The sequence below is a fragment of the Ictidomys tridecemlineatus genome, chromosome 6 (assembly GCF_052094955.1).
Source record: "Ictidomys tridecemlineatus isolate mIctTri1 chromosome 6, mIctTri1.hap1, whole genome shotgun sequence".
NCBI lineage: Eukaryota > Metazoa > Chordata > Mammalia > Rodentia > Sciuridae > Ictidomys > Ictidomys tridecemlineatus.
In genome coordinates this window covers 40,085,689-40,111,379 of record NC_135482.1, presented here as the reverse complement: position 1 = coordinate 40,111,379, position 25,691 = coordinate 40,085,689, and the positions used below count along the sequence as shown (strand labels likewise).

The following is a 25,691-nucleotide window of genomic DNA, read 5'->3' as shown; positions in this document are numbered from 1 at the left end:
GTGTGTGTGTGTGTGTTCTGAGAGATATAAATAGAAGCAAAGACAGAGAGAGAAGAGGAACTCCAGAACTAATTGATATGCTCCAAATAAGGAAGGAAAAATAAAGAGGAGGTTCTAGAACTCCTTCTGATAGGAAATCTCAAAAGTTACTGGATTTATCAGTCTGCCCACATATCTGCCTGCCTTTCAGAAAGTGGATTGCTAGTTCTTTCTCCTGGGACACCCTACCACCCCATCCCATAGACTTCCACACTGTTCTATGGATCTTGCAGTGATGAAGGCCATGATAAGCAGCCCCAGAGCAATCCCCTTGAATAGCTTAAATGCGGGGAAAGGAATAATGATACTGGACTAGGCCTGGTGAGTGGAAGGAATTAGTAGACCTAGAAGAAGGGAAGAAGGTGAGGAACTAGAAATAGCGCAGTCTAGAGCTGTCCTATCCAATATAGTAGCCACTAACCACATGGACTATTGAAGTTTTGAAATGTGCTAGTCTGTATTAAGATATACTAGAAGTGTAAAATCCACTTAGATTTCAGAGAACACAAATAATTAAAGATATTTAATTAGTAATTTTTGATATAAATTATACATTGAAATGTTAATATTTTGGATATATGGGGCTAAAAATATATTGTTAAAGTTAATTTCATTGGTTCCTTTTTCCTTTTTTTTTAAAAAAAAACATAGCTGCTGAAAATTTTTAAATTACATTAAATTTTAATGTACTTTACATTTCTATTGGACAGTCCTCAGTCCTGGACTAGACCAGGGGTCATCACAATGTAGACCACAGGCCAAACTCAGCCCAATGTCTATTTTATTTTATTTTATTGTTACTGTGGATTGAGCCCTACGGTGCTCTACTACTGAATTACACCCAAAACCTTTTTATTTTTACCTTTCTTTTTAATTTACTTTTGAGACAGGATCTCACTAAGTTGCCGAGGATGGCCTTGAATTTGGAATTCTCCTGTCTTAGCCTCCTGTATTACTGGGATTATGGGCATGTGCCACTGTGACCATTTTTTTTTAATATTCATTTTTAGTTTTAGGTGGACACAATATCTTTATTTTTTTTATTTTCATGTGGTGCTGAGAATCAAATCCAGTGCCTCACGCATGCTAGGCGAGCACACTACCACTTGAGCCACATCCCCAGCCCACTGTGCCCAGTTTTAATGCCTACTTTTGTAAATAAAGTTTTATTGCAAAATAGCCACACACATTTGTTTGTATATCATTTGAGGTTATTTTCCCCACTATTCAACAACGGCAGAGTTGAATTGCTGGAAAAGAGACCATATGGCTACAAAGCCTATTTAGCATATGGCACTTCATGGAAAAAGTATGCAATTTCTGGTTTAGACTATAAGAATAGTTTTATAAAACATAGTTTAAAAATACTTTCCCTCATATGGGCACAGTGTTATGCACCTGTAATCCCAGCTATCCAGTAGGATGAGGCAGAAGGATCACAAGTTCAAGGCCAGCTTGCCAATTTAGAGAGAGCCTGCCTCAAAATAAATGAATATATGTATAAATGGGGCTAGGGATGGAGCTCTGTGGTAGTGTGCCTCTGAGTTCAATCCCCAATACTGCTAAGAAAAAAAATTATTTTCCCTAACTCCTATGATTCCTTTTAGTAATGGTGATTTTAGGTAAAGCCTGAGACAACTAAGCTGGCTTTAATGTGATGTAAGGAAGAATAAATCTGAGACAGTAAAAAAATGTGAGAAATACCTCCTTCATTTTTTTAAAGGCATTGGTCCAGAGGCAGCTGCTCTTAAAGAATTTTGGGTGGAGATCAACATCAAAGAGTGTGTGTGTGTGTGTGTGTGTGTGTGTGTGTGTGTGTGAGAGAGAGAGAGAGAGAGAGAGAGAGGAAGCAGAAGGAGGAGGAGGAAGAGGAGGAGTGGGGGGGGAGAAAGAGAAGTGGTGAGAGTCTTGTTTGAATTTAAAATGATGGGAAGTTCCCATGCTGACACAAAGTTCAAAGGCAAAACCTCTGAAAGTAAACTTTCTATTCTTTGTAGTATAGAGCCTCAGTGTGGATAGCAACTGGGGTGAGTGTGGAGGTTACACTTTTGCCTAATGAGTTACATACCAAAGGCAAAAGGGTTTCCTGGCTAAAAGGTGGAGAGCTGTGGGTTTGTAATCCCATCTCTGCCTTTTCCTAACTGTGTTAGTCAACTCTGCATCACTGTAACCAAAATACCTGACAAAGAACAACTTAATGGAGGAAAGGTTTATTTTGGCTCACAGTTTCAGAGGTTTAGTCAATGGACAGCCAACTCCATTGCTCTGGGCCCAAGGTAAGGCAGAACATCATGACTATAGGGTGCAGTGGAGGGAAGCTGCTCACCTCATGGCAGCCAGGAAGCAGAGAGAGAAAGGGGAAGGGACTGCAGGGAAGGTGAACTTTTCTAGGGTCCCCAGGGACCCCCTAGCTTACAGTTGCTACCCAGTTAGGATGGAAAGATTACAGCTCTGTAACATAACCATTTCACCTCTGAATACCCCTGCATTAACACAGGAGCTCTTGGAGGATACCTCATAACCAAACCATAATAGTAACAGTACTGCTCAAGAGCTGGAAAGATGAAATGATATCTTAAGTTTCTCACACAGTGCCTAGGACATGTCAAGAATTCAATTTCAGAAATATATTATTGCTTTATTTAATGGACAAAATGCAGATCAATTTATAGAGAAAGAAGTAGAAATCAGATTAATTTTTTAAAATAATAGATTTGGAGAAAACTGAAAAAGTAGTTAGAAAGAAATATCATTTCTTTGGTTTTGTTCCTAAGTCTTGTCTGACTTCATAATAAATTAAATGAGGCTGTGTAATAAGAAGTGATTCCTCTACCATTGGGTGATGCTTTTGATTTCTTTCTTGAGGTCTTGCTTTCCTCCTGCCTGAAACACCTGAATCTGCAGAATAGGTGTTAGGATGAGGACTAGCCCTACACAAAATGAAATGTTACTTCAGCATTGCCAGAAGATTGCAACTATCTGAATTTCTCTCTCTTCTACTGGCCTATGGTGGGAGGATATTCCAGTTCTTGGGTCTGAAACCTGCTCCCACATCTTTTCAATAGAACTATTCTAAGAGTTAGGCAATGTAACTGACTCTAGAAGGTCACTGCTATAAAATATACAAGAAGGGAAGGAGACCTGGATGTTTATTTTTACTGGGTATGTTTTGGGGGTTTTGGGGGGTTGTTTTCCTGCTATTGTAACTTGAAATATTTCCAATTTCTAGTTAAATTGTTCAGGCCTGGGATATTACTATTGCCTGTGGAGGTGGTAGCAGTCAGTGGTGATGGTGGTGGTGATGGTGGTGGTGATTGTTTATGTGTGACCATTACTGCTACAACCATGCACTAGCAGACAGTTTGTTTTAACTCTTTTTTCTAGACATAAAATGCAGAGTCCTCACCCTAAATGATAAAGGGGTGCTCAGCCTCAGTACTTTTCATATGCCCCAGTGTGTGAAACATATTCCCCAGAAACACATCAACTTCCCCCAATATTTATGAATTTCTCACCTTACAGGGACCAGCAGGAAACAAGCTTCTAGAATATTTTGAGATTGATAACTGCAAAATTAAGACCAATAAGTAAGATATGCATTTGATAGCAGCCCACATGGGGCCTTTTAGTTGATAATGTTCCATCCACACTTCTTACTCCTCTCTCCCTCTTTTGTGTTCTCCAAAGATAGAGTTAGGATAGATTCTACCCAGCCTCTGGGCAAACTCCTGAGCTCTGAGGATTTTTCTGCTACTGTGATCAGACTTTTTGAAGATCCTTCCCCTTTAATGATATGTCAATCAAAAGGTTGGTTGAAGCCAAACTTTTCCACCTTTTGGGGAACTGAGACGAGGGCTGTCTTGGTCAAAATCTCTTTGTATCATATCTTGAAAACCAAATTGGTATAATTTTTAAAAAATGTTTCTATACCAAATTATAATCAATTAAAACTACTAAAAGCTCTTCTTAAAACACTGAGTTAGATAATAGCAAGCATTTAGTGAGCTCTTATCACATAATATACACTATTTTCAAATATTTCACATATGCCTCACCTAATATTCACAGAAACCCTTTGAGGCAGCTCCTCAATTCCCATTTTATAGATGAGGAAATTGAATAGTTTGCTGAAGTTCACACAGGTAGTAAGTGTGAGTCTAGCTCAAAATATCTAAAGTGGTTCATATATAAGAAGCACTATTAGTATTTTCTAATAGAGAGGCTGCAGAATATGGTTTTGGAATTAGAACAGGTTTTAAATTTCTATTTCTATCTTTTACCATCCAAATTATTGGAAACAAGTAAGTTCATCATGCTGAACTTTACTTTTCTCATCTACATTTTGAAAATAATACCTCCCTCTTGGGACTATTGTGTAGATTTAATGAGAAAACCTGAAGCTTGCCTAGTAGAAAACTTGGAAATGTAGCATTATTTTGGGAATCAGAGACTATTCTCAGCTGTCAGAACAAAATTACTTTTGACATGACATTATTTGTCAAAATTGCTTTTGACAAGGCAAGAGGAATTATGAAAGTATGGATTTCCATTGATAGTTGGACATATTACTTCCTTCAACTCTACCACCTTAGAAGGATCTTAATATTTTGTATGATTCCAGGAATCAACCCAAATTAACAGTCAGAAATTTTAATCAAACTAGAATAGTAATGTTCAATAAAACTTTCAGCAATGATGGAAATGTCCTGTAATCTCACTGTTTAATATGATAGCCACTAGCCACCTGTGAGCACTTGAAATGTAGCTAGTGTGACCAAAAAACTGAAAATCTAGTTTTATTCAATTTAACTTTAATTTTAGGTATCTGCATATGGTTGGTGGCTACTGAATACACAATATTATTTTTTAGATTCCCCTAGTTTTAATTAATATTGTTAGCTATCAATTATTGAGCACTTACTCATTACCTGGAGGATAATGTAAATTATCTCACTTAATTCACACAGATCTACGACTAGGAAATAGCATAGCACTTTACAGATTTAGAAAACCAAGTCTCAGTAAATTTCTCATATCACAAAGCCTGGAAATGGTACACCTAGTATAAAAATCCAGATCTATCTGACAGAAAGCTTAAACAATTAAACACAAAACTACACTAATAATTGTTATCAGTATACTTGGGTTATATATAATCTATTATCTGCAAAAATATCCTCATCAAGGGCTATGGATATAGTGCTTGCCAATCATGTGAGGGGCCCTGGGTTCCATTCCTACTACCACACACATAAAAAAAAAAAAACCATTCTCATTAGTTATATATAAACTTTTAGGGAGAGCCCATAAAATATATTCCTTCAAATAGCATTTGTTTTTTTCTGCAAAATTGCAGATAAGGTCATTTCTCTTATTCAGCGCTTTTGAGTTCAGTTCAAGAAAACTGTCTCTTCATGTGCATGCTATTTTTAGTTAGAACAAAAATCATATAGCTCAGTATATTTTCCCTTGAGCTTTAATTGCCAAGAAACTGCCAAATCTATCGCTCAGCCATCACAGTGAACTTATCTAGGGTGTCTACTGACATAATTTGTTTACTAAAACATATGGTTATTATATTTTATGAGGTCTATCGTGTGCCAGGGACTATAGTAATGGGCATGGGGTGCAGGGGGTACAGAATATACTGTTGAAAATGATAGCAATTTCCTAAGGCAGCCCACAGTTGGATAAGGGGAGGAGATTTATAATGTGACAAGAGCCATAAAAGGTAAATGAATGATGGCATAATCTGACCAGGCAATAGGCCTAGCTTAATGGGTTACTTAATAGGAAGAAACTCTGAAAGCAAACTTTGTGATCTAATCAGGAATTCTATTATGTGCTGATATCACTGCATATAATTTCATATAATTTCATCATAAAAAATAAAAATAAATAAGAAGCATAAAATTCCTTTTAATTACCAGGGATTGTACTCAATAATTATACTCATTTTTCTTTCACTAGAACTCTCATCTTTAAAATTCCTCTGAAAAATACATAAAGCAACTTAAATATAATAAAAATGGAAATTGAGTTGAAATGATGTCTCTGTTTTGGGCATCTATGTTATTAATTTGAAGTAGACAAAGACTAATAAGGTCCTAGCCTTCCGTTAAGAAGATTAAGAAGCAAAAATCATGTCTTTGTGAAATACTTAATTCTTGCCTCAGGAAGTTATACCCAAAAGATAACTATGAAAAACTAGTTTCTCTGGTCTTTGAAGGCTTTAGTCCATTGTCATCATTAAAAACTAAGACAAAAAGTACATTAGGGGTATTTCTAGTCTAGAAATCACAATTTATAGAAACGAATTTTAATGCTTAATTTTCTAGGTAGAGTTCTCCTAAAAGGGGGTAAATGTAAATTTTCACATGGGTCAGCTAGTAAATAGCAGATACAGAAGTCAGCACATTAACAGTAATAGAAATCTGATTACAAAGAAGGCTTCCATTTCTTTCACAATATTGATGCTGTAATTTGTATGTGTCCCCTAAAAGTTGACGTGTTGGAAATTGAATCCTCAAATGTACATGCTAATGGTTTTTGTAGGTGGGGATTTGGGGGAGATATTTAGTATTAAATGAGGTCATGAGAATGAGTCCCCCATGATGGTATAACTTTTTTTTTTTTTTTTAAATACTAGGGATTGGACACAGGCTTCTTCTCTCTCCCCTCTTATCACATTGCCTGCCATTCACAATTCACAAAGGTATGACTTGTACAGCTTGTGTTATGGTTTATTCAACATTAGGTAAAAAGGCTTTAATGATCTAGTCCTACAACCTAAACAATATTCATTCTATCATTTTGATTGAAAAAGTGTTTTGCATAATAGGTTCTCAACAATTCTTTGTATAAATACAAACACATTTAGCATTGCAAACAACCAAATTGCACTTTGGGGCTGGCTCTTGTTTGCAGGTTGAGTGCTCCCCATGTGTTGAAGGCATTTTTTAATGTAGCTCTCTTCAGGACTGAACAAGATTTGTGCATGATGACCATGATAGTTGGTGAATTTTTTTTTCCTGAATTCACAAAACCATTCTACTGAAAGTGAAAGAATTAAACACCCCTACCTTGGACAGGCTGAGGAAGACAATCTTGTCTATACTGAATCAGAGAGGCTCTTAATAAGCAGCTTTGGGGTCCTGTAGCTGAATTTGGGAGCAGAGACTCAGAGACTTGAATGAATTGTGCTCCTCAGTGCTTATGGAGCCTATAGGTTTTGCTGTTGCAACTCCAAGAAGGTGCAATGTGTATGGAGGGAGGTTAGTTAAGAGATAGAGTGGGCTGAGCAGTAAGACTGATCCCAAATTGTAAAAAGATCTAACACATTTTTAAATGATTCACCTGTCTTAGGGTAAAAAACAGGAGATGTCATTGAGACCTATGGTGAGGAGCTAGGTTTATAGCTCAGTGGTGGAGCACTTGCCTTGCATTTGTGAGGCACTGGTTGGATCCTCAGCACCACATCAAAATAAATAAATAAATAAAAAATAAAGGTATTGTGCCCATCTCAATTTTTAAAAATTAAAAAAAAAAAAGATCTATGATTAACAGTTCAGGAATGGTTCCTCAGGTACAAATTGCCACTGACACGCAGAGAACCAAAGACAATTGGGGCTCTTTTAGATAGAACATGTTCTTGGCTTTGGAATGGTCTCTGAGTCCAGATCCTGGAAATGTAGTAAAAGCACAGAAACAGGTAAAACCTGTCTCTAGAAGAGCCATTCAGAAAGTCCAGCAAAAGAATCCCTGTCCGATTAAACTGGGAGAGAGAGTAATGCCTAGAAATATTAGCCAAGAAGTGTTTTGTTTTTTCAGTACTGGGGATAGAACTCTTGAATGCGCTATCACTGAGCTACATTCCAGCCCTTTTTATTTTTTATTTTGCTAAAGGGTGTCACTAAGTTGCCCAGGTTGGCTTCGAACTTGTGATCTTCCTGCCTCAGCCTCCTGAGTAGCTGGAATTCCAGGCATGCACCACTTGAACCAGGCCAATGAGTGCTTTTATAATCTAATATTAAGTGACAGAAATGTGTTTATAAGGATAACTCAAAGCCAAAGTAAAAATAGCAACTAAAGCATCATCACCTAAGGAGGTTTTCAGTCAGAGAACCAATAATTAAAAGCAAAAAAATAAAAAAAATATATATTTTTTAAGATAGCAAAAACTCTTCTGCTAATAGGACTTTGAGTTCTTAAAGCATAAAGTTTTTCAGCTGTTATTTTTAAAGCAGTCTCAATTGCTGCAGCTTTTCTCATAAAATTGATAAATAGCTCTTCATGTAATACCTGTGGCACAAGCTTACACATTAAAGTATCTTTGCCATTTAAATATTGCCCACTGAATGACTTCTCAACAATTTCTCTGCTTTTTGAGAGGTGTACTCATCCCATCACTTCCATGGCACTTATCCTGCATTTATTCACATTTAATTTTGGCTCATGTCTGAATCATAAAATATCTTGTTTTCCTCATTAGCAACTCCCCATGTACTTACCTCTCAAGCTGATTTAAAAAAAAAAAAAAGATTTCTTCAAAGATTTTAAATCCTGCAACAAGCAACCAACTAGGTTAAAAAAAAAAAAATCCAGGGATCTTCAGACATGGAAAATAGACTATTTGTTTACAGTGATCAATATGTTGGCATCAGCTCAAGCAACAAGGATAAAATTTACTGCTTGTAATTCGTACTTAATGTTTCCCTCTTTTCCAGTTTTCTGAAGCAAACCCCTTTTATCTCTAGCCCAACATTTTGAGCCTCTCAGAATTAGTGTTTTATTCTCTTTTCTTCTGGCTTCTATTTTCACTTGCAAAGAAGAATTTTTAACACTAGTAAAAGCCCTTATAAGAAAAAATAAATGACACTTTGCAAAGAACAAGAAACCTGAAAATTTGGCTGTCGAGAACCGTAGGTTCCAGAGGGATGCCACTTATAGACTGTTTAAGAATGACACCTGCCACTAACGGAAGGAAAGGGACTAGTATTAGAATTGGGATCATAGACATACATATCTGAATGGAGCAAGATATAATTAGCAACTAAAGCATCATCACCTAAGGAGGTTTCCAGTCAGAGAACCAACATTTAACAACGTATGCTCCAAAGAAAATTCACCATAGCTACAAAAAAAAAAAAAAAAAAAAAAATCCTCATAGTTTCTGAATGGAACCAGAGAGAAACGATGCTTTCCCACAAAATAAAAGCCCAAGTCACCACTGAATCACTTGTGTTGGTGGCCGCTAGTTTGGTTCATGACTGTTTTCAACTGTAGCAATCGCTTTCAACATTAAAGAGAGCAGAAATGAATAGATCAATCATGGCCCGGCCCAGTGTGCTAGCCACAGGACTCTAAAAATAAACAAATGTCACTGTGGAGAGCTCCAGAAGAGAAATGCTATCTGCCAAGAAAGGATCCATTAGCCCTTTGTATTTTTCCAAAGTCATTACCCAGTGACTAGGGCAATTTTCGGATCTCAGGACTGAGCTACTTGTATTTTGATCCCTCAACATATTTGGGTTTAGTAATTTCTTCTTAGAAGGGAAGGGTGGGAAGTGCCCTAATTAGAAGTTTCCTAAAATGTGTATGCTTATCTATGCAAAAGGGTGAATATTATATTCCTGGAAGTGGGGCAAAAGGGCTCCTCAAGGGGCCAAGTGTGGAGGCATATGGCCTTCAAAATGACTTGATAAACAGCCTTCAGTTCTTAGAAAGATTGGGGCTAAATGGGAAATTGAGGTTGAGGACCAGAAACAAAAGAGGGAGGGGGGCTTTTAAAAATCACAAGCCGGTAGAAACAGCCTCAGGACAGCTGGAAAACCAGCATTTTGCTGAAGGATATATTTATAACACCTTCTGTTTATGACTATTAATACTGGATTCCCATTTATGGTACTAATATAAACTTTCTTTTTTAAATAAATATTTTAAGTTAAAAATATGAATTGATCTGATGTGAAATGTTTATTAATGTGGTGCTCATAAGTAACAAAGCATCTGAAGCTGGCATGTGAATGGTTGACATTTAGGAGCTACTGACTTTGAGAAGTGCTCTTGGTTTGAGGGCACTCCACTCCAGCCCCTGGAAGCTTGGATGAATTTATTTACATACTTTCCCCTAGCCTCATAACTCTCAACCATAAAATGTTTGGATGAGAAGCATCAACCTCTAAGAGCAATTGTGATGAATAAATGATAAATGTTCAGTTAGTGCCAGCCTCTTTCCTTCCATTAGGGATATGTGGAGAAAGTCAAAAGTCACCCTAAATCACCCCTGCCTACCCTCCTCGACAATGAAGGTAGACAGGGTAGACAGGGATAAGTTATATAATGTTTATGTGAAAACCAATAGTCCATAGTTGAAGACCAACATATTATATCTGCAAACTGAAGACAGAAAAATGAAGTGTCAACACAGCCCTGTCACCAAGCAGAGTGTTTTTTCTAGGGTACTTGGCTACAGCGATGGGGTCTGCAGGCCAGTTGTGGGCATTCCTAACTAAAATCTCAGGCAATTGTATAAGGGAGTGTGTGCACACACTGATACAGAGTGCTACGCACATACGCACAGCAAGGCAAAGTTTCAGAAAAAAATGTTTAAAGAAAGGTAATTTTGAGATGGAAGAACAGGACTTGTACTATCATTTTCCTTTCTCTCTCTTCTTCTTTCCTTTTTTTAAAAATATATAAAAGTACACCAAAATTCATGTTGAGTTTTCTTTCCTAATTTAGGACTTAGTATTTGCTTTTGACCTCCATGTCCTAAAAGTCAGTCAAATTTTTAAAAATTGATTTGTAAAAATAAATAGAAGTCAGGTGCTGTGGTAATCCCAGCTTCTCAGGGAGCTGAGGCAGAAGAATTGCAAGTTTAAGGCCAGCCTGGGTAACTTAGTGAGAGCCTGTCTCAAAATTAAAAATTTAAAAATGGGCCAAGTATGTAACTCAGTGGTAAGTGGCCCTGGATTCAATCTCTAATACTAGAGAATAATATCACCAACAAATAAATGAGAGCATCTAACTTCACTAATAATAATCAAATATAGGATAAAGTCAAGAAGCAATAGTCACCTATATAAAGGTGAATACAGCACATATAACATATATATGAACATAACATATATACCATAATAATACCCATTATTAAAAGGACATGAGCAAGCACCTATGTCTTCCCAGTGGGAGTATAAACTGAAAGAATCCTCTGGAAGATAATTTGTAGTGCTGTTGAAATCCCCCCAGCCCATGTGTTCTTTGACCTTGAAATACTCCTTCTGATTCTTTATTCTAAGAGGATAACAGCCACCCTCAAATCTCTACCAAGAAGAATGTTCATTGTATCTTAATTGATATAGCACATCCCCAGACAGCCTAAATGTCCAAGAATAAGATCCTAAAATCAAACATGATACAACCATTTGATACGAATATGTACAACAATCTAAAATGATAGTGCTGAAGGTGAAGAAACAGTGGTTCTAAATGGAAGGGGAGAAAACATTTTATAGGATGAACATCCCTGAAAGTCAGTGGTCACAAAAGCAATGGATTTCAAGCACATCTGTATGTTGCTCATTCAAGCAGATCTTACTAGTCTTGCTGTAAAACAAAATCACACTTGCTTTTCCTGCTCATCTAGCAGCCTGGGCTCTTGTCTCGCCTCCTGTTCTCCCTTCTTATCTGACCCAGCAGGAAACCTGCTCCTCTCAGAGTATCCCAAACATTTCTGGAAGTCCTCAATGTGGATGGGTATTGTGGTTACTGTCAAGCACCTACCTTTTCTTGCTTTCCTCTTTCATCTCCCACCTGTTGCAGAAGCAGAAGCAGAAGCCTCACCCTGGCGGTCTTGACAGTGCTTGTAGTGAGAAAGCCAAGCTCAGTGTCTGGCATGGTCTCCCAGGTCATGGGAGCATCTGAGGAGTGACACTTTCTATCTGGAAGCTGCTGCAAGTGGCCTCCTCTCTAGCTCCAGACTACACTCTGCCACTTGGAAACGAAGCATTCTGCATTCTATGTAAGCCAGAATCCCAAGGCTAAAAGAAGGATTGGTTTAATAATTTCTAAACCCTTAGATTTTGCCCAGAACCTCACCAACAGCATGAAATCACTTTCCATCAGTTTTTGGCTTTCTGGTTTTTTGTTTGTTTTTATCTGTATTCATCTCAAGGGCTCAAACACAGCTGAGGACAGAGGTTATGCTACCTCCTTTTTTAGTTCTCCCGGGCCCTCAACAAAAATAAATAAATAAATATCCAACACACACCACCAAACAAACAAACAGGAAAAAAAAAAAAAAACCTAACCCATCCATATGTGACTTTGGTTTCATAAACATCCTTTTCTTCCCTCTCATCCCCAAATCTTCCCACTGGCTTTCAGTTTTATTTTCTTTTGAAGTTCCAGGAAGCACCAGCTTCACAAGCATCTTCAGAGGCTACAAGGTCGATGCATTAAGTCACCTCAGTCATTTCACTTTCACTGATTTCAAAATGCTTAAATCAGTGAAATTATTTTTCTGCCTTCTACTTTCCTTTCCCATTACAATTTTAAAGTTAAATTTGGGGAATGGGTATCCTTAATGAACATATCCATACCCATCAGCCATTTGTTTATAAAGGACAGTTCTCCCAATCATGAGTCTAAGAAGAAATAAGAATATATCACCAAAAACTAAATTTTCTCTTCCACCCACTTATACTACTCTAATATGTGCATACTAATACTAGATGGTAATTCAGAAGAACATGATTTTAATCAAATCTAATATGGAATTGACCAAATGACATTAACAAATCATTTTTTAACCCTTTAAAATGTTTAATTCCGTTTGTTTTCACATTCAAATAATATCTACTATGAGAACATTGTTTAATATTATCTCCGAAAATGCTAATAGTTGCTTCAGAGTTGAAATTTTCATGGATTTCATTTTTTATTTTCACTTATTTTGATTTTTTTTTACATTGAGCATACACTGATTGTATATATAAAATATTGTAGCTTTTAGAAAATATAAAAAAGAAAAAGAAACTTATCCAAATCCAGGCTAGGAAAGACTAAAACCTTTGGAATTGCCATCTCATATTTTCACATGAATGTGACTGTGATCATAAAGTTACTTAACTTGTGTGAGATTAGATTTGCTATTATGAAGTGTTGCTGCAATTATACCTCACTCTTGGAGTTGCTGCTTAAAACCAGTTTTGCTCCCTCTGGCAATGGCTTCTATCATTCTGTGACTGCAACAGCTCTTCCCTTGTGGCCATAACCAATACCATCTCACCTATAAAATCAGTTTCCAGATGATTCTCCCCTCTGAGCCTCATCTGCTCACTTGTTACTCAGAAGATAACCACAAACATCAAGGACCCTCTTTTTACCCGACTGCAGGATCTCCCCCTGGGTCTGAGAGCTTTTCTTGGACCCCAACTGTGCTTCTTTTGCATCCTCAGGGATGACAGAGTACTGCAGACAGTCAAAAACAGTTCAAAGATAAAATGATCTCTGTTCTACTAACGTGTATTTATTAATATTACACATTGTCCTTTTTGTGTGGATGCTTATTATAAAGGGCTTTCAGATTTTTCATATTGTGGATGTTGGTATACCACATAAAGAGGTAAAACAGTACCTGGCCAGATGGTGACCTTTTAGCAGCTTAAAATTCTGATGCTAAGCAATTTCCTTCTTTACATTCTCTAGAGGGATTTCCTAGAAAAATTAGTCATCTTTGAGGATAATTCACTTTTTCTCTCTTTAACAAAACTTGGATGACTGGAAAACATGATGTTGGAACATCAGTAGAATAAATTTCTTTATAAAATATTTGGATCTGAAGTCCCTAAAAACTTTATTTTTAATTTATAAATTTGAGTGTGTTTATTTATTAACTTACCATCTGTGATTGTTTCCTTTTCAGTGGTAAAAATTTAAGAAGAAATATTTATAACTGTAAATAATTTTTAAACAGTGTAGCAATTATTATCATAAATGCTGTTCAAATATTTTCATCACTTGGTGATATTACTAGATTTTACCTAATTCTCCTTCTCTTTATAACCCTTTATCTTTATCAGTTTTTTTTCAACTGAGGTCTCTTCTTTCATTTTTTTCTCCAAGAATAGGCATTTGTTTAATCCCATACATTTTTCAATGTCCTGGTGACAGCTAATTTGGATCTTAATCTATGTTTAAATAGTTCTCTCATTAATTAAAAAAAACTTCATCTTTTAAACAAGTCTCATAATTATAAAATAACACAATATATGTGCATTTGAAAAAATAGAAATATAGATACATTAAAAAATTTAACTGAAATAGCAGTGAAAATGAATAATAGCAATGAAATTTTATCATTGAGCAACAGTCAGCATTGTAATTTATTTGGTATATAGTCTTCCCAGCTCTCAGGTGAATAGATAGATAAATTTATTGATTGATTTAAAAATATTTTTTAGATATTTTATATGTGTTACCCATTTTTATTTATAATTTATAATATATATTTAATTTTTTAATGAAAATGCTTGCTAAAGTTTGGATGTGGTTTGAGTATATCCCCCCAAAATTCATATGATTCCTGGGAGCTAGGTCTCTGGTATGGCAGTATGAGGTAGAGGAATCTTTAAGAAGTTCCTTAACTGATTAGGCCAGGAGTGTACTGCCTTGAAAGGGATTAACTCATGGAGTCAGTTTTTATAAGAGTGGGTTGTTATAAAGCGAGGTCACACACTTGGTCCTTTGTGCACACAGTAGGTTCCCTTTCTATTTCTCTGTCATGTTGTGAAGTAGCCAGGGATCATCATCATCAGGATGCCAGTGCCATGCTGTTGGACCCTCTGGCCACCAAAATTGTGGGACAGGTAAAGTTTATTCTATTAGTTACCCAGCCTCGGGGATTTTGTTAAAGCAACACAAAAACAGACTACTATAGTGGGGTTATAGTATATACTCATTAGTACTGGCTATTCAAATGACAATATGTTCTGAATATTTTACTATGGCTATAGATAAATTTAGACATGATAATTTTAAGAGAATATAGTTATTTTTATGACATTCTCTGATCTTTTATTTTTTCAGCCATCAAAATATGATAATAGTAGTATTCAAATCTATTTTATAGATTTATCATAATCACCAATTGAAAACACCATTATTGTTTTCAAGAGTTATTAAAATGCAAGACTTTATGATCACAGGACAGATTCATAGTGGGTTGTGACATCTGCAGGGACTGAACAATTTTATTTTGAAGAAAATGAACTTCATTCACACAAGCATACGCTGTACAAAGACTTTTTGAGCATCTATTATGCCCCAATGAGAGCAATCTACACCAAGTTCCAGTAATGAAAAAAACACATTAATATTACTTGTTTAGTTTATCATCTATGGAATTTACCTAAGGTCACACAGGCAGTAAATATCTAAAGCTGGAATTCCCAAGCCCAGTTTTTTTTTTTTAGTAATTGTGTTCTTTTTAAACTTTATTTTATTTATTTTTATGTGGGGCTGAGGATCAAACCCAGTGCCTCACACGTGCTAGGCAAGCAGCTTTACCACTAAGCCACAACCCCAGCTCCCAAACCCAGTTCTTACCCTGCTCTTCTGTCTTATTTCTACCAACCTGCTTTAACATGAATCCAGAACTATCCACTCACAAACCACTCTTCCTTTGGACCATTTCCTTTCCTCAAGTCCTCTACTTCCTGTCCTCTTAAAAAAAAAATAGCAGAATCCTGTCTCTATGTAACCCTCCCTTCCCCTTCCACAGGGTTGAGTTTAATAGACGCCAAAACTCAATTGCCTACAAAGGTCATCAGCTAATCTGCAAAAGGGAACTAGTGAGATGTAAAGCAACAGGAAGTGGTGTGGTCTGGGAAATGAGGCAGGCTAACCAAACATTTTCAAACAAAACACATCTGTGGACCAGTTGTAGCTTCTGAGATGCCATTTTGGGACCCTTACCTCCAAAGGAGCAGGAATGCAGATTTGTTTGTTTGTTTTAAGATAATAAAAATGACAAGGATGACTAAAATTTTTAGATACTTCCTCTGTGCCAGAAACTAGGATTTACGAAGTCTTTCAACCTGGCCTACTTGAAATGAACTTGACAAAACCATAAATTCTTTCCTGCAATACTCAGAGTACTCACCTTACAGCTGCTCACACCTAGCAATTCTGGGCATGTGATTCCTCCCACTGAATGCTTCTCTCCTTTTGCAGGTGTTAGTGAATCAGCAGGTGGGTTAGATCATCCTTCTCCTTTACTACCCTGGACCAGCAGGCTCCTGAGCACTGCTGTACATATGGTATGGTTATATGGTTTCCTTCACTTGGGGATTAACTGAAGAGAGTTGTACCCTAGGAGAGGAACTCTTAAAGTAAAAATGGCTTTTTAAAGCACCAAGGGGAAGAGATCTAATCACTTAAGATATTCACATGGTGATACTCTTTGGATTTCCCCACTGCTCCTAATTTGCTTCTTTTGCCTTCAAATTTGCATTTTTCTCCCCAAAGTCCTTCCTTTCTCTGATGTCTTGTCTGAATCTCTCTCTACTTTAAAAACCCCATCATCTGCACACAGCTAATGATAACAGCTTATCCTCTTTCCTAGTAGGATTGCTCCATTCTCCCTGTGGCAATAGTTTTCCCAACTTTTAACTCCTTCCATCTGTGATAGTGGGAGGAGCCCATTAATGTGGTCATCCCCTGCCTCTTACCCATGGAACAGCCTCTCTACATCTGGTGGTGCCATCAACCATCTACCTGACCTCTCCAAATAAAGTTGTCCCTTCGTGATCTCCTCACAAGTGTGCCCTGTGCCTGTTGGATCAAATATGAACTCCCTAAAGTATAAAGACATATAATCAGGCCTAGGCAAGAACTAGAAATTTCTGAAAAAAATGAGCTGAAATAAATGCTTTTATATAAATGTGTAAATGTGAGGACAGTGGCAATCAGTACTATATCTAAAAGAGGTGCTCATCACCCAGCCCAGCTGAATGTTACCATAGAGAGATGAAGGTTGATGTAGCCAGAATGCTGTATTTTTAGGTCATATTTGATATACTGGCTCATTTTTTTAAAGAGCTCATTTTACGGACCAAATAAAACCTACCCTTAGGTTTTGTCAGTTTGCAACCCCTTGCCTAAAACCATATAAACTTTTTAGAAAGGAGAAAATCACATTTTTCCAAATATCTCCTAATTCACAAAGTCACTTTCTTTCCAGAATCCATGTCTTATAAGTCATATTTTGTATAAAACCATGGTCTTTCCTTTGCTCACTCCCTTCTTGAGTTTGCCTCCGAATTGTTCCCCTTCCTGTTTGGGGGGAATAAGAAAGAAAGGTCTGTTTTCTTCATGAAACAAAACAAACCTTTGAATTATGACAACATTCTTTGCCATCAGCCTTTGTTATTCTCATTTCTATTTGAGGAGGAAGGAATATTTTTTTTTTTCCTTTCACTTGTACTTCTTCTCTGGGGCCCTTCTTTGGTATAGCTCCCCTCCAAGGCACCAGGAGGGCCCCACCAATGTATTCACATGGTCAAATGGTAGAGTAAAGTTGCAAAGGCTAGATATTTTAATCATCAGTGGTTAGGATCATCACATCTTTCCATTCCAGCACCCCCTGTCACACTTCCCCTTATGTCTGGCTGGTTCACTGCAGTGGTTACAGACACTTCAGAGACTTGCGATAAACATTGTTTTGTTTGTTGAAACAAATTGTTGTGACTGTATATTGCTTTTAAAAAGGGGGCGGGATCGTTCACACAATCTAGATGCGTATAAAAACTATTTGTGGAAAAACAGCCATAGTAGGTAAAAAAAATGAGCTATTTGATCATAATCATTTGCTTTTTTTATAGGCTGAGCACCTGTGGAAACAAGATTTACATCCACCTCCAAGCACTGTGTCCTTTGAAAATTTCCAATGATTTACATTTCATTTCTGTACTTACCACAAATACTTAGCTTTCTAATTTTTATTCCCTGAATAAAATTTTTGGCTTAAATTAAATGTAGTTTTTTTTTGTTGTTGTTGTGGTTTAAATTGTATAACTTTGTGTCATGCCTAACCACACTGATATCATGCTCTTTAGATTGCACTTTGGAGCCACCAGGGATCATACTGACTTAGCATCCACTCATCCATAAAAGATGTGTCATGCCAGACATTGTGCTGGGCAGTCCAGTGAGGGAATCACAATACAGACAGGAATGTAAAAAGTGGATGAGACATTGCCATTGCTTCCAAGGACCTCACATCTAGTGGGAAAGACCATGGGCTAGTGGGAGAGGCATACAGTTGAACTATATAGTATAAGAAGAAAAAGGTAGAAGCCAATTTGCTGAGAAGTCAATTTGCTGAGAAGTCATGTAGAGTACTTGAATATACCAAAATTTGAGCTAGGCCTTGAAGGATGTGAAATAACTTATCACATTAACAAATGAAAGAACATTCAGGGCAAAAAGAACCATTGAGCGTGATTTAACATTTTGTGTTGGTATAAATGAAGTTGAATAAAATGTAAAAAATAGAGAATCAGAAGAAGGACAGAGGGTCGTCTGGGGTCAAATTATAAAAGACTTAATGAAAAGATTTTTAGTAAGGAAACAATTATACTTGAGAACCAGCTTTATTTGTTTCCTTGAATACAGTGAAACTGTAGCAAAATCTCTGACAAAATTGGGAATCTTAGACCTGAGGTCTTCCACTTAGAGTCACTGAAACATGATATTCTTAGATGCAGTTCAAAATTATATCAGTAAGGATCTAAAGCATAATTATCTAATTCTTATAAAAAATGATGTCAGTGACAAGTAGTCTGGCCAAAATTTCCGATTTTCAGAAGTGAGTGAATAGTATTATTTAATATTGGCACCATTAAACTGTGGCCCACTCATCTAACTCCTCCACCTCAAATAAATTCATCTGGTTTCCTACATAGTACTTAAAATCAGTATCATATACATTTTTTTTGTTACTATATAAAGACTGCAGTTTTCTACATTCACAACATTAATTTAAAATTTAAAGTGAAACAAAATTGGTATTTTACAAATTTTACCCACTAGATCCTGAAACAATATTTAAATACATATCAATGTGTATAGTATATAATAAATACATATAAATGTGTATAGTATATATAGTATATACATCTACGCATTCATAATACAATTTTGCTAAAAATTTAACTTTCTTGCTTTTTTTTTTTTCCCCAGTACTGGCAATTGAACCCAGAGACTCTTTACCAATGAGCTATACCCCTAGACCTTTTCCAAAATCCTTTATTTAGATACAGGATGTTTTAGATAGCATTTTTGCTGCTGTGACTAAAGGATCTGACCAGAACAACCACAGAGAAAGAAAAGTTTATTGGGGGTTCATGGTTTCAATCCATAAACTCAAGGTTTAAGGTGAGGCAGAATATCATGGTGGAAGAGTGTGGTGGAAGGAAGCACTTCATATTATGATCAGGAAGCAGAAAGAGGTCCCCACTTGCCTGAAACAAATATATACCCCCAAGTCATACCTCCAACTCCCACCTCCTCCAGCCACACCCTACCACTACAGTTACCACTCAATTAATCCCTATCAGGGGGTTAATTCACTCACAACCCCATAACTTTTCTCTGAACCTTCTTGCATTGTCTCACATGTGAGCTTTGGGGGGATACCTCACATTCAAATCATAACACTGGGTCTTGCTAAATTGCTGAAGCTGGCCTCGAATTTGCAGTCTTCAGGCCTCAGCCTCCAGAATAGCTAGGATTACAGATGTATACCACTGCACCTGGCTAAAAATAACATTTAAAAAAATTAATTATTATAATATTTTGTTGAATTTTAAGCTAGTTTTCCTTTAGCAAGGAATTAATCATCTAAGTGTTTAAAAAGTGATTCTATAACAATACCTATTGCCTAGGCTAAAAAACGGTGAGATTAGGCAATACTAGATGTGTTTCTTATCTTATCTAAAGCAAATACCGCCCTCAACTTTTTAATCTCTAAATCGAGTATACTTTCAGTGATGGTTTTAAAAAGAATTTCTATTTTATAACTTAAAAAGCCTCATCAAATGGTGATAATAAAAAGACATAGCATTCTTATGCAGCATTAGCAGACTGAAAATAAAAATAATTCAGCTGTTGATATTTTTCTCTTTTAGTCAAATTCTTGCCTTCAGGAAGTCTAACCTGCTTCCTTCTTTGTCTTGTCTATGATTCATGCTAATTTTGGTGGCTGATTTAAATTTTTATAATACAATAGATGTAGGCCATGAAGGCGGGTTGCCAGCTGTTTCCAAGAAGTGTTAAATTAAAATAAAGTAGCAATGTTCATTGTTTTCCTTGGAAACATAGGAAATTTCCATTGGATATCTCTTATATTATTGTTTTCTTCTTATACCACAAAGCTCTCCTTATTAGCTTCTTATTAATTCTGCCTTTTCAAATTAGCATTGCAATGTCTCTGCAGATGTCAGTAAGTCTGAGCAAGTCCTCTATCTGCAACATGACGTCAAGCCATCACCTGTTTTTGATGCCCCACAGTGTTGTATCCCATCTGAAAGGACAACTCCTATTTTTGCTATACTCAACTTACATCACTCACCCCACTTCAGTTCTGACACTAAATGTGTTTGATTCAATTCTGACCCTATCTATGTGAAATTGGTAGATAAAGGACACAGAACTACAAGACTGCCCCATTTTAGATCCCAATTCTGAGTTCAAGTTAGCATCTGTTCTTCTGTCCAATCAGCTGTTAATTGGAAATTCCTATAGCCATTCCTTTAGTTTTAATAATTTGCAAGAATGGTTCACAGAACTCACAAAATCTAGTTTACTCAGTTTATTATAAAAAGGGTACAACTCAGGAAAAGCCAGACGGAAAGGTGTGGAGCTTCCATCCCTCCCCAGGCATGCTTAACCTCCCAGCCTTTCCCTCTGTTTGGCAAATGGAACGCTCTCTGAGCTTTGGGTTTTTATAAATGCCTTATTACATAGGCATAATTGACTGAATCATTGGGTTCTGGTAATCAAGTCAATCTCTAGTTCATCTTTCCTGGAGGTCAGAGGTACTGATTGGTTCCCACACATAGTTGGTACCCCTGAAAACCAGCCACCACCCTAAGGCTCTTCAATTACCCCCAGGTACCAGTCATCTCATTAGCATACAAAAATACATGTATCCCTTCAGTGATTGCCAGGAAAGGGGGATTACAGGAACCAAATATATATCTTCTTATGTCACACCATCCCATACTTGGATTATATGAGAAAGTTTAATGTAAAAAAAAATTAACAGTTTTTCCTCCCAAGGAAAGTGTCAGAACCAGATTTTGCACAGGGGAATGCTACCAATTTTTTAAAAAAGTAGATAATTCAATGTTGTTTAAACTATTCTGTAGATAAAAAAGAAGATGGGGGAGGAGGAGGAGGAGGAGGAGGTTGGGGGGAGGAAAGGAGAAAAAGAAGAAGCACTTCCAAATTATCTTTATGAAGGAAATATAAAATATATATCTGATAACACCTACTAAAAAAAGATATAAGCTAGTCTTTCAATTACTGTCAATACTAAATAACTATTAACAAGCAGAATCCAATGGCAATTTGTAACTCTGAAGGTTTTCCCCCATGAAAATATAGATGGTTCAACTCTTGAAAATCCAGTAGTATTTATTGTGTAACATATAATCATGAAAAGACCTATGACAAAATTTAACAAATATCCTAAATAATAAAAGGGAAACTCTCAATAAGAGAAATAAAAAAATAATTCCTTGTTATGTTTGTCTGAGACCAAATACCAATATAATTTTCAATGGGAAAAACTAAGGAGTTTGTTTTAAACTCCTGGGATTATTATTGTTATTTAATAGTGTATTGGACAAAAATAATAAAGACTAGAAATAATACCAATTACTTATCAAAATTTATTATATATGATATAGGTAATATTAGTTGTAGAAAGATGCACTTATTCATTTAGCTATATTGGAACAACTAAGTAGCCATCTATAAAAAAAAATGAAGTTGAATGCATATCTAACACACACAAAAAAGATACAAGCCAATTATATCAAATATTTAAATTTTGAAAAAATAATGTAATTAGAATAAAACCATGAAAGTTCTGGAAGTTTAGAGGGAATTTTTTTTTTTTAATGTATGCTTGGAGAGAGAAAGGACTTTCTGATAAAATCTTGTAGAATATTTAACTATAGGACAGGGTAGATCTCCTGAAAACTATAAAGTACTAAAGGGATTCAAAAGAGGTAAAACCTAACAAGAGCAACAATCATTAAATGATGGAGAAGTTTCAGAGAGCGTATGGAAGCCAGCCTACAAGATGGTCTCAAATAATCCTTGCCTCCTTGTATCATGCCCTTGTCCAGTCCCCTTCCTGAATCAGGGAAGATTAGGGGTGGCCCAGTGTGACCAATAGAAGTGACAGCATGTGACTTCCAAAGCTAGGTCAATAAAAGATGTTGCAGTTGCATCTTCTATCTTGCTCTCTTTTATTTTTTTCTCTGGAGGATATCAGCCACCAGGCTGTGAGGACAATCGAGTCCTTCTGTGGAAGGCCCAGGAGGAGAATATAGCCCATGGCCAACAACCAGCACCATCTTGCCCATCATGTTAGTGAGTCAAGTCAAAGATGGATCCTGCAGCTCCAATAAAGCCTTGACTATCTCCAGCCCTTGCCAATATGTAACTGCAACCTCATGAGAGATTTCCAGCTGGAACCCCCTACTTAAGTTGCTCACAAATTCCTTATCCCCAAATCAAAATCAGTTGGGTAAAATTGGTTATTTTTGATTTAGGCCATCAAGTTTAGGGAAGATTTCTTGCATAGTAATAGATAAATAATACAGGCATCTATGTTTAAAAAAAGCACCAAGCTCATACAGCTTTAATAAACTTCATTTAGGTCTTCAATAAATGGATAATTTTTATACTACCAAAATATCCAAGAGCATAAAAAGAAATATACTTTCTATGAAATGAACATAACCTTGATATTCAAGCCAGAGCAATTATAGTATCCAAATGAATAAGCAAAAAGCAAAAGAGAATGGTAAAAAGACAAGCAATTCAACATCAAGGCTGTCTCAGTTATGGTCATATATATTCAGACATTCTAATTAAAGTATTTATGAATTTGATCCAGCCATGTATTAAAATACAAAACATGATTAACAAGATTTGGTTGAATTTGTTCATCATTAGTAAAATTCATCATTGTAATTCATTAATTAGCATATTAATAAAGAAAACTTCACAATAAATCTCAATAGCCTCTACAAAAATCACTTGGTAAAATTCAGTAACCTGTGGGGGTGCTTTGGCTCCTACCTACAGTCCCAGGTACTTGGGAGACTAAGGCAGAAGAATCCCGCGAACCCAGGAGCTCCAGGTCAGCCTGGAGAAAGAAAGAAACCATAAATAAAGAGTTTGTAGACAAACAACAAACTAGGAAGAAAAGAATTTGCAACACATTCAACAAATATAACTATCCACATTATACAAAAAGTTTCTAGAAATCAGTGTCACATTAACCATTCCAGTTTTAAAAATGGTCAAAGAGCCTGAACAAACAACAAAGAAGAAGTACAAATGAACAGTATGAATAAATTCTTTACTAATGCCAGGGGAATGCAAACTAAAATTAAAAACCATTGGCCTGGTGGCGTAGTGCATGCCTGTAATCCCAGCAGTTGAGAAGGCTGAGGCAGGAGGATTGCAAGTTCAAAGCCAGCTTCAGCAAAAGTGAGGCACTAAGCAACTCAGTGAGACCCTGTCTCTAAATACAAAATAGAGCTGGGGATGTGGTTTCGTAGTTGAGTGTCCCTGAGTTCAATCCCTGGTCCCTGCTCCCCTACAAAAACAACAACAACAACAACAAAAACACCAACATTACATGCTTGCTTTTAAAAGAAGCATGCTATAGTTCACAAGACTCTCCTTATTTCTTTTATTCTTTTTTTTTTTTAATGTGAAACTGGGGACTGACCCCAGGGGTTCTATCACTGATATACATCCCCAGTTCTCTTTATTTTTTATTTTGAGACAGGGTCTCGCTATGATGGCCTTGAACATGTGATCCTCTCATCTCAGCCTCCCCAGCCTCTGGTTTTTTTCTTTTTTCTTTAGTACTGGGGATCAGACCCAGGACCTCAAATATGCTAGGCTAATGTCCTATCACTGAGCTGGATTACAGTGTGTTGCATTAAGCAAAGCATGACAATCTATATATAATCCAATCTATAGCCTCCAAAAAATTACACTGGGGTAGAAGATTCCCCCAAACAATAATGGCCACATTTTGATTCACCTGGGTAGTACCAACTATACAGGGAGAGATTTTTATAATCTGCTCTGCTGTTAATATTTTAGTCTTTGAGGCATATTGTCACCAGGGCTGGCTCCTTGGGCAATCTTTTTTATGCTACTGAAATATCCAAGGGCACAATATATCCAAGAAGCACAAAACATGAACATAGCAAATCAAGAGATCCAGGGTAACAGACAATCAGGGACATGATCTGGGGTTTTTGTTGTTGTTGTTATTTGTTTGTTTCATTTTTGTTTTGGTGCTGCGGATTGAACTTAGAATGTTAAATATGCTAGGCAAACACTCTATCACTGAGCCACATCCCCAGCCCGTGGCCTGGGGTTTAATTCTCTGTGGTGTCCAGGGTTGACAGGACCTGCCCTGTTAAACTCTCCAGCATTTTTTTTTTTAACAGAGTGCAAAAGTGGTCAGACAGTAGTTGGCATAGCTCACCAGGATGTGCCACAAAAACCCACTTTAGCTCAAAGTGAAGAAGAATGTCTGGTCAGGCCAGCAATCAATGTCCATCTCTGAAGCAGAAAGACAAAAACAATAACAATTAAAGGCATAAAAATAGGAAAAGAAGAACTTAAATTATCACTATTTGCAGATGATATGATCCTATACCTAGAATACCCAAAAGGGTCTACAAAAAAACTACTAGAACTAATAAATTAATTCAGCAAAGTGGCAGGATATAAAATCAACACACATAAATCAAAGGCATTTCTGTATACCAGCGACAAAACTTCTGAAACAGAAATGAGGAAAACCACCTCATTCACAATATCCTCAAAAAAAATAAAATAAAATATTTGGGAATCAACCTAACAAAAGAGGTGAAAGATTTATACAATGAAAACTACAGAATTCTAAAGAGAGAAATAGAGGAAGATCTTAGAAGATGGAAAAATATACCCTGTTCATGGATAGGCAGAACTAACATCATCAAAATGGCGATATTACCAAAAGTTCTCTATAGTTTTAATGCAATGCCAATCAAAATCCCAATGGCATTTCTTGTAGAAATAGATAAAGCAATCATAAAATTCATATGGAAAAATTAAAGATCCAGAATAGCAAAAGCAACTCTAAGCAGGAAGTGTGAAGCAGGCGGCATAGTGATACCAGATTTCAAACTATATTACAGAGCAATAGTAACAAAAACAGCATGGTACTGGTACCAAAACAGGCGGGTGGACCAATGGTACAGAATAGAGGACACAGAGACTAATCCACAAAGTTACAACTATCTTATATTTGATAAAGGGGCTAAAAGCATGCAATGGAG

General features: G+C 36.5%; 1 protein-coding gene across 1 annotated transcript in view; it reads left to right on the top strand.

Annotated features, from left to right (window-relative positions):
• The window catches only part of LOC120888554 (uncharacterized), a 29,695-nt gene extending 11,619 nt beyond the window's left edge, over positions 1–18,076 (top strand). Inside the window, exons 3-5 of the mRNA XM_040281822.2 lie at positions 6,689–6,754; positions 16,276–16,361; positions 17,925–18,076. Coding sequence (XP_040137756.2) covers positions 6,689–6,754; positions 16,276–16,361; positions 17,925–17,993 — 221 coding nt within the window. The 3' untranslated portion in view covers positions 17,994–18,076. The remainder of the gene's footprint in view (positions 1–6,688; positions 6,755–16,275; positions 16,362–17,924) is intronic.
• Positions 18,077–25,691: the final 7,615 nt, after the last annotated feature.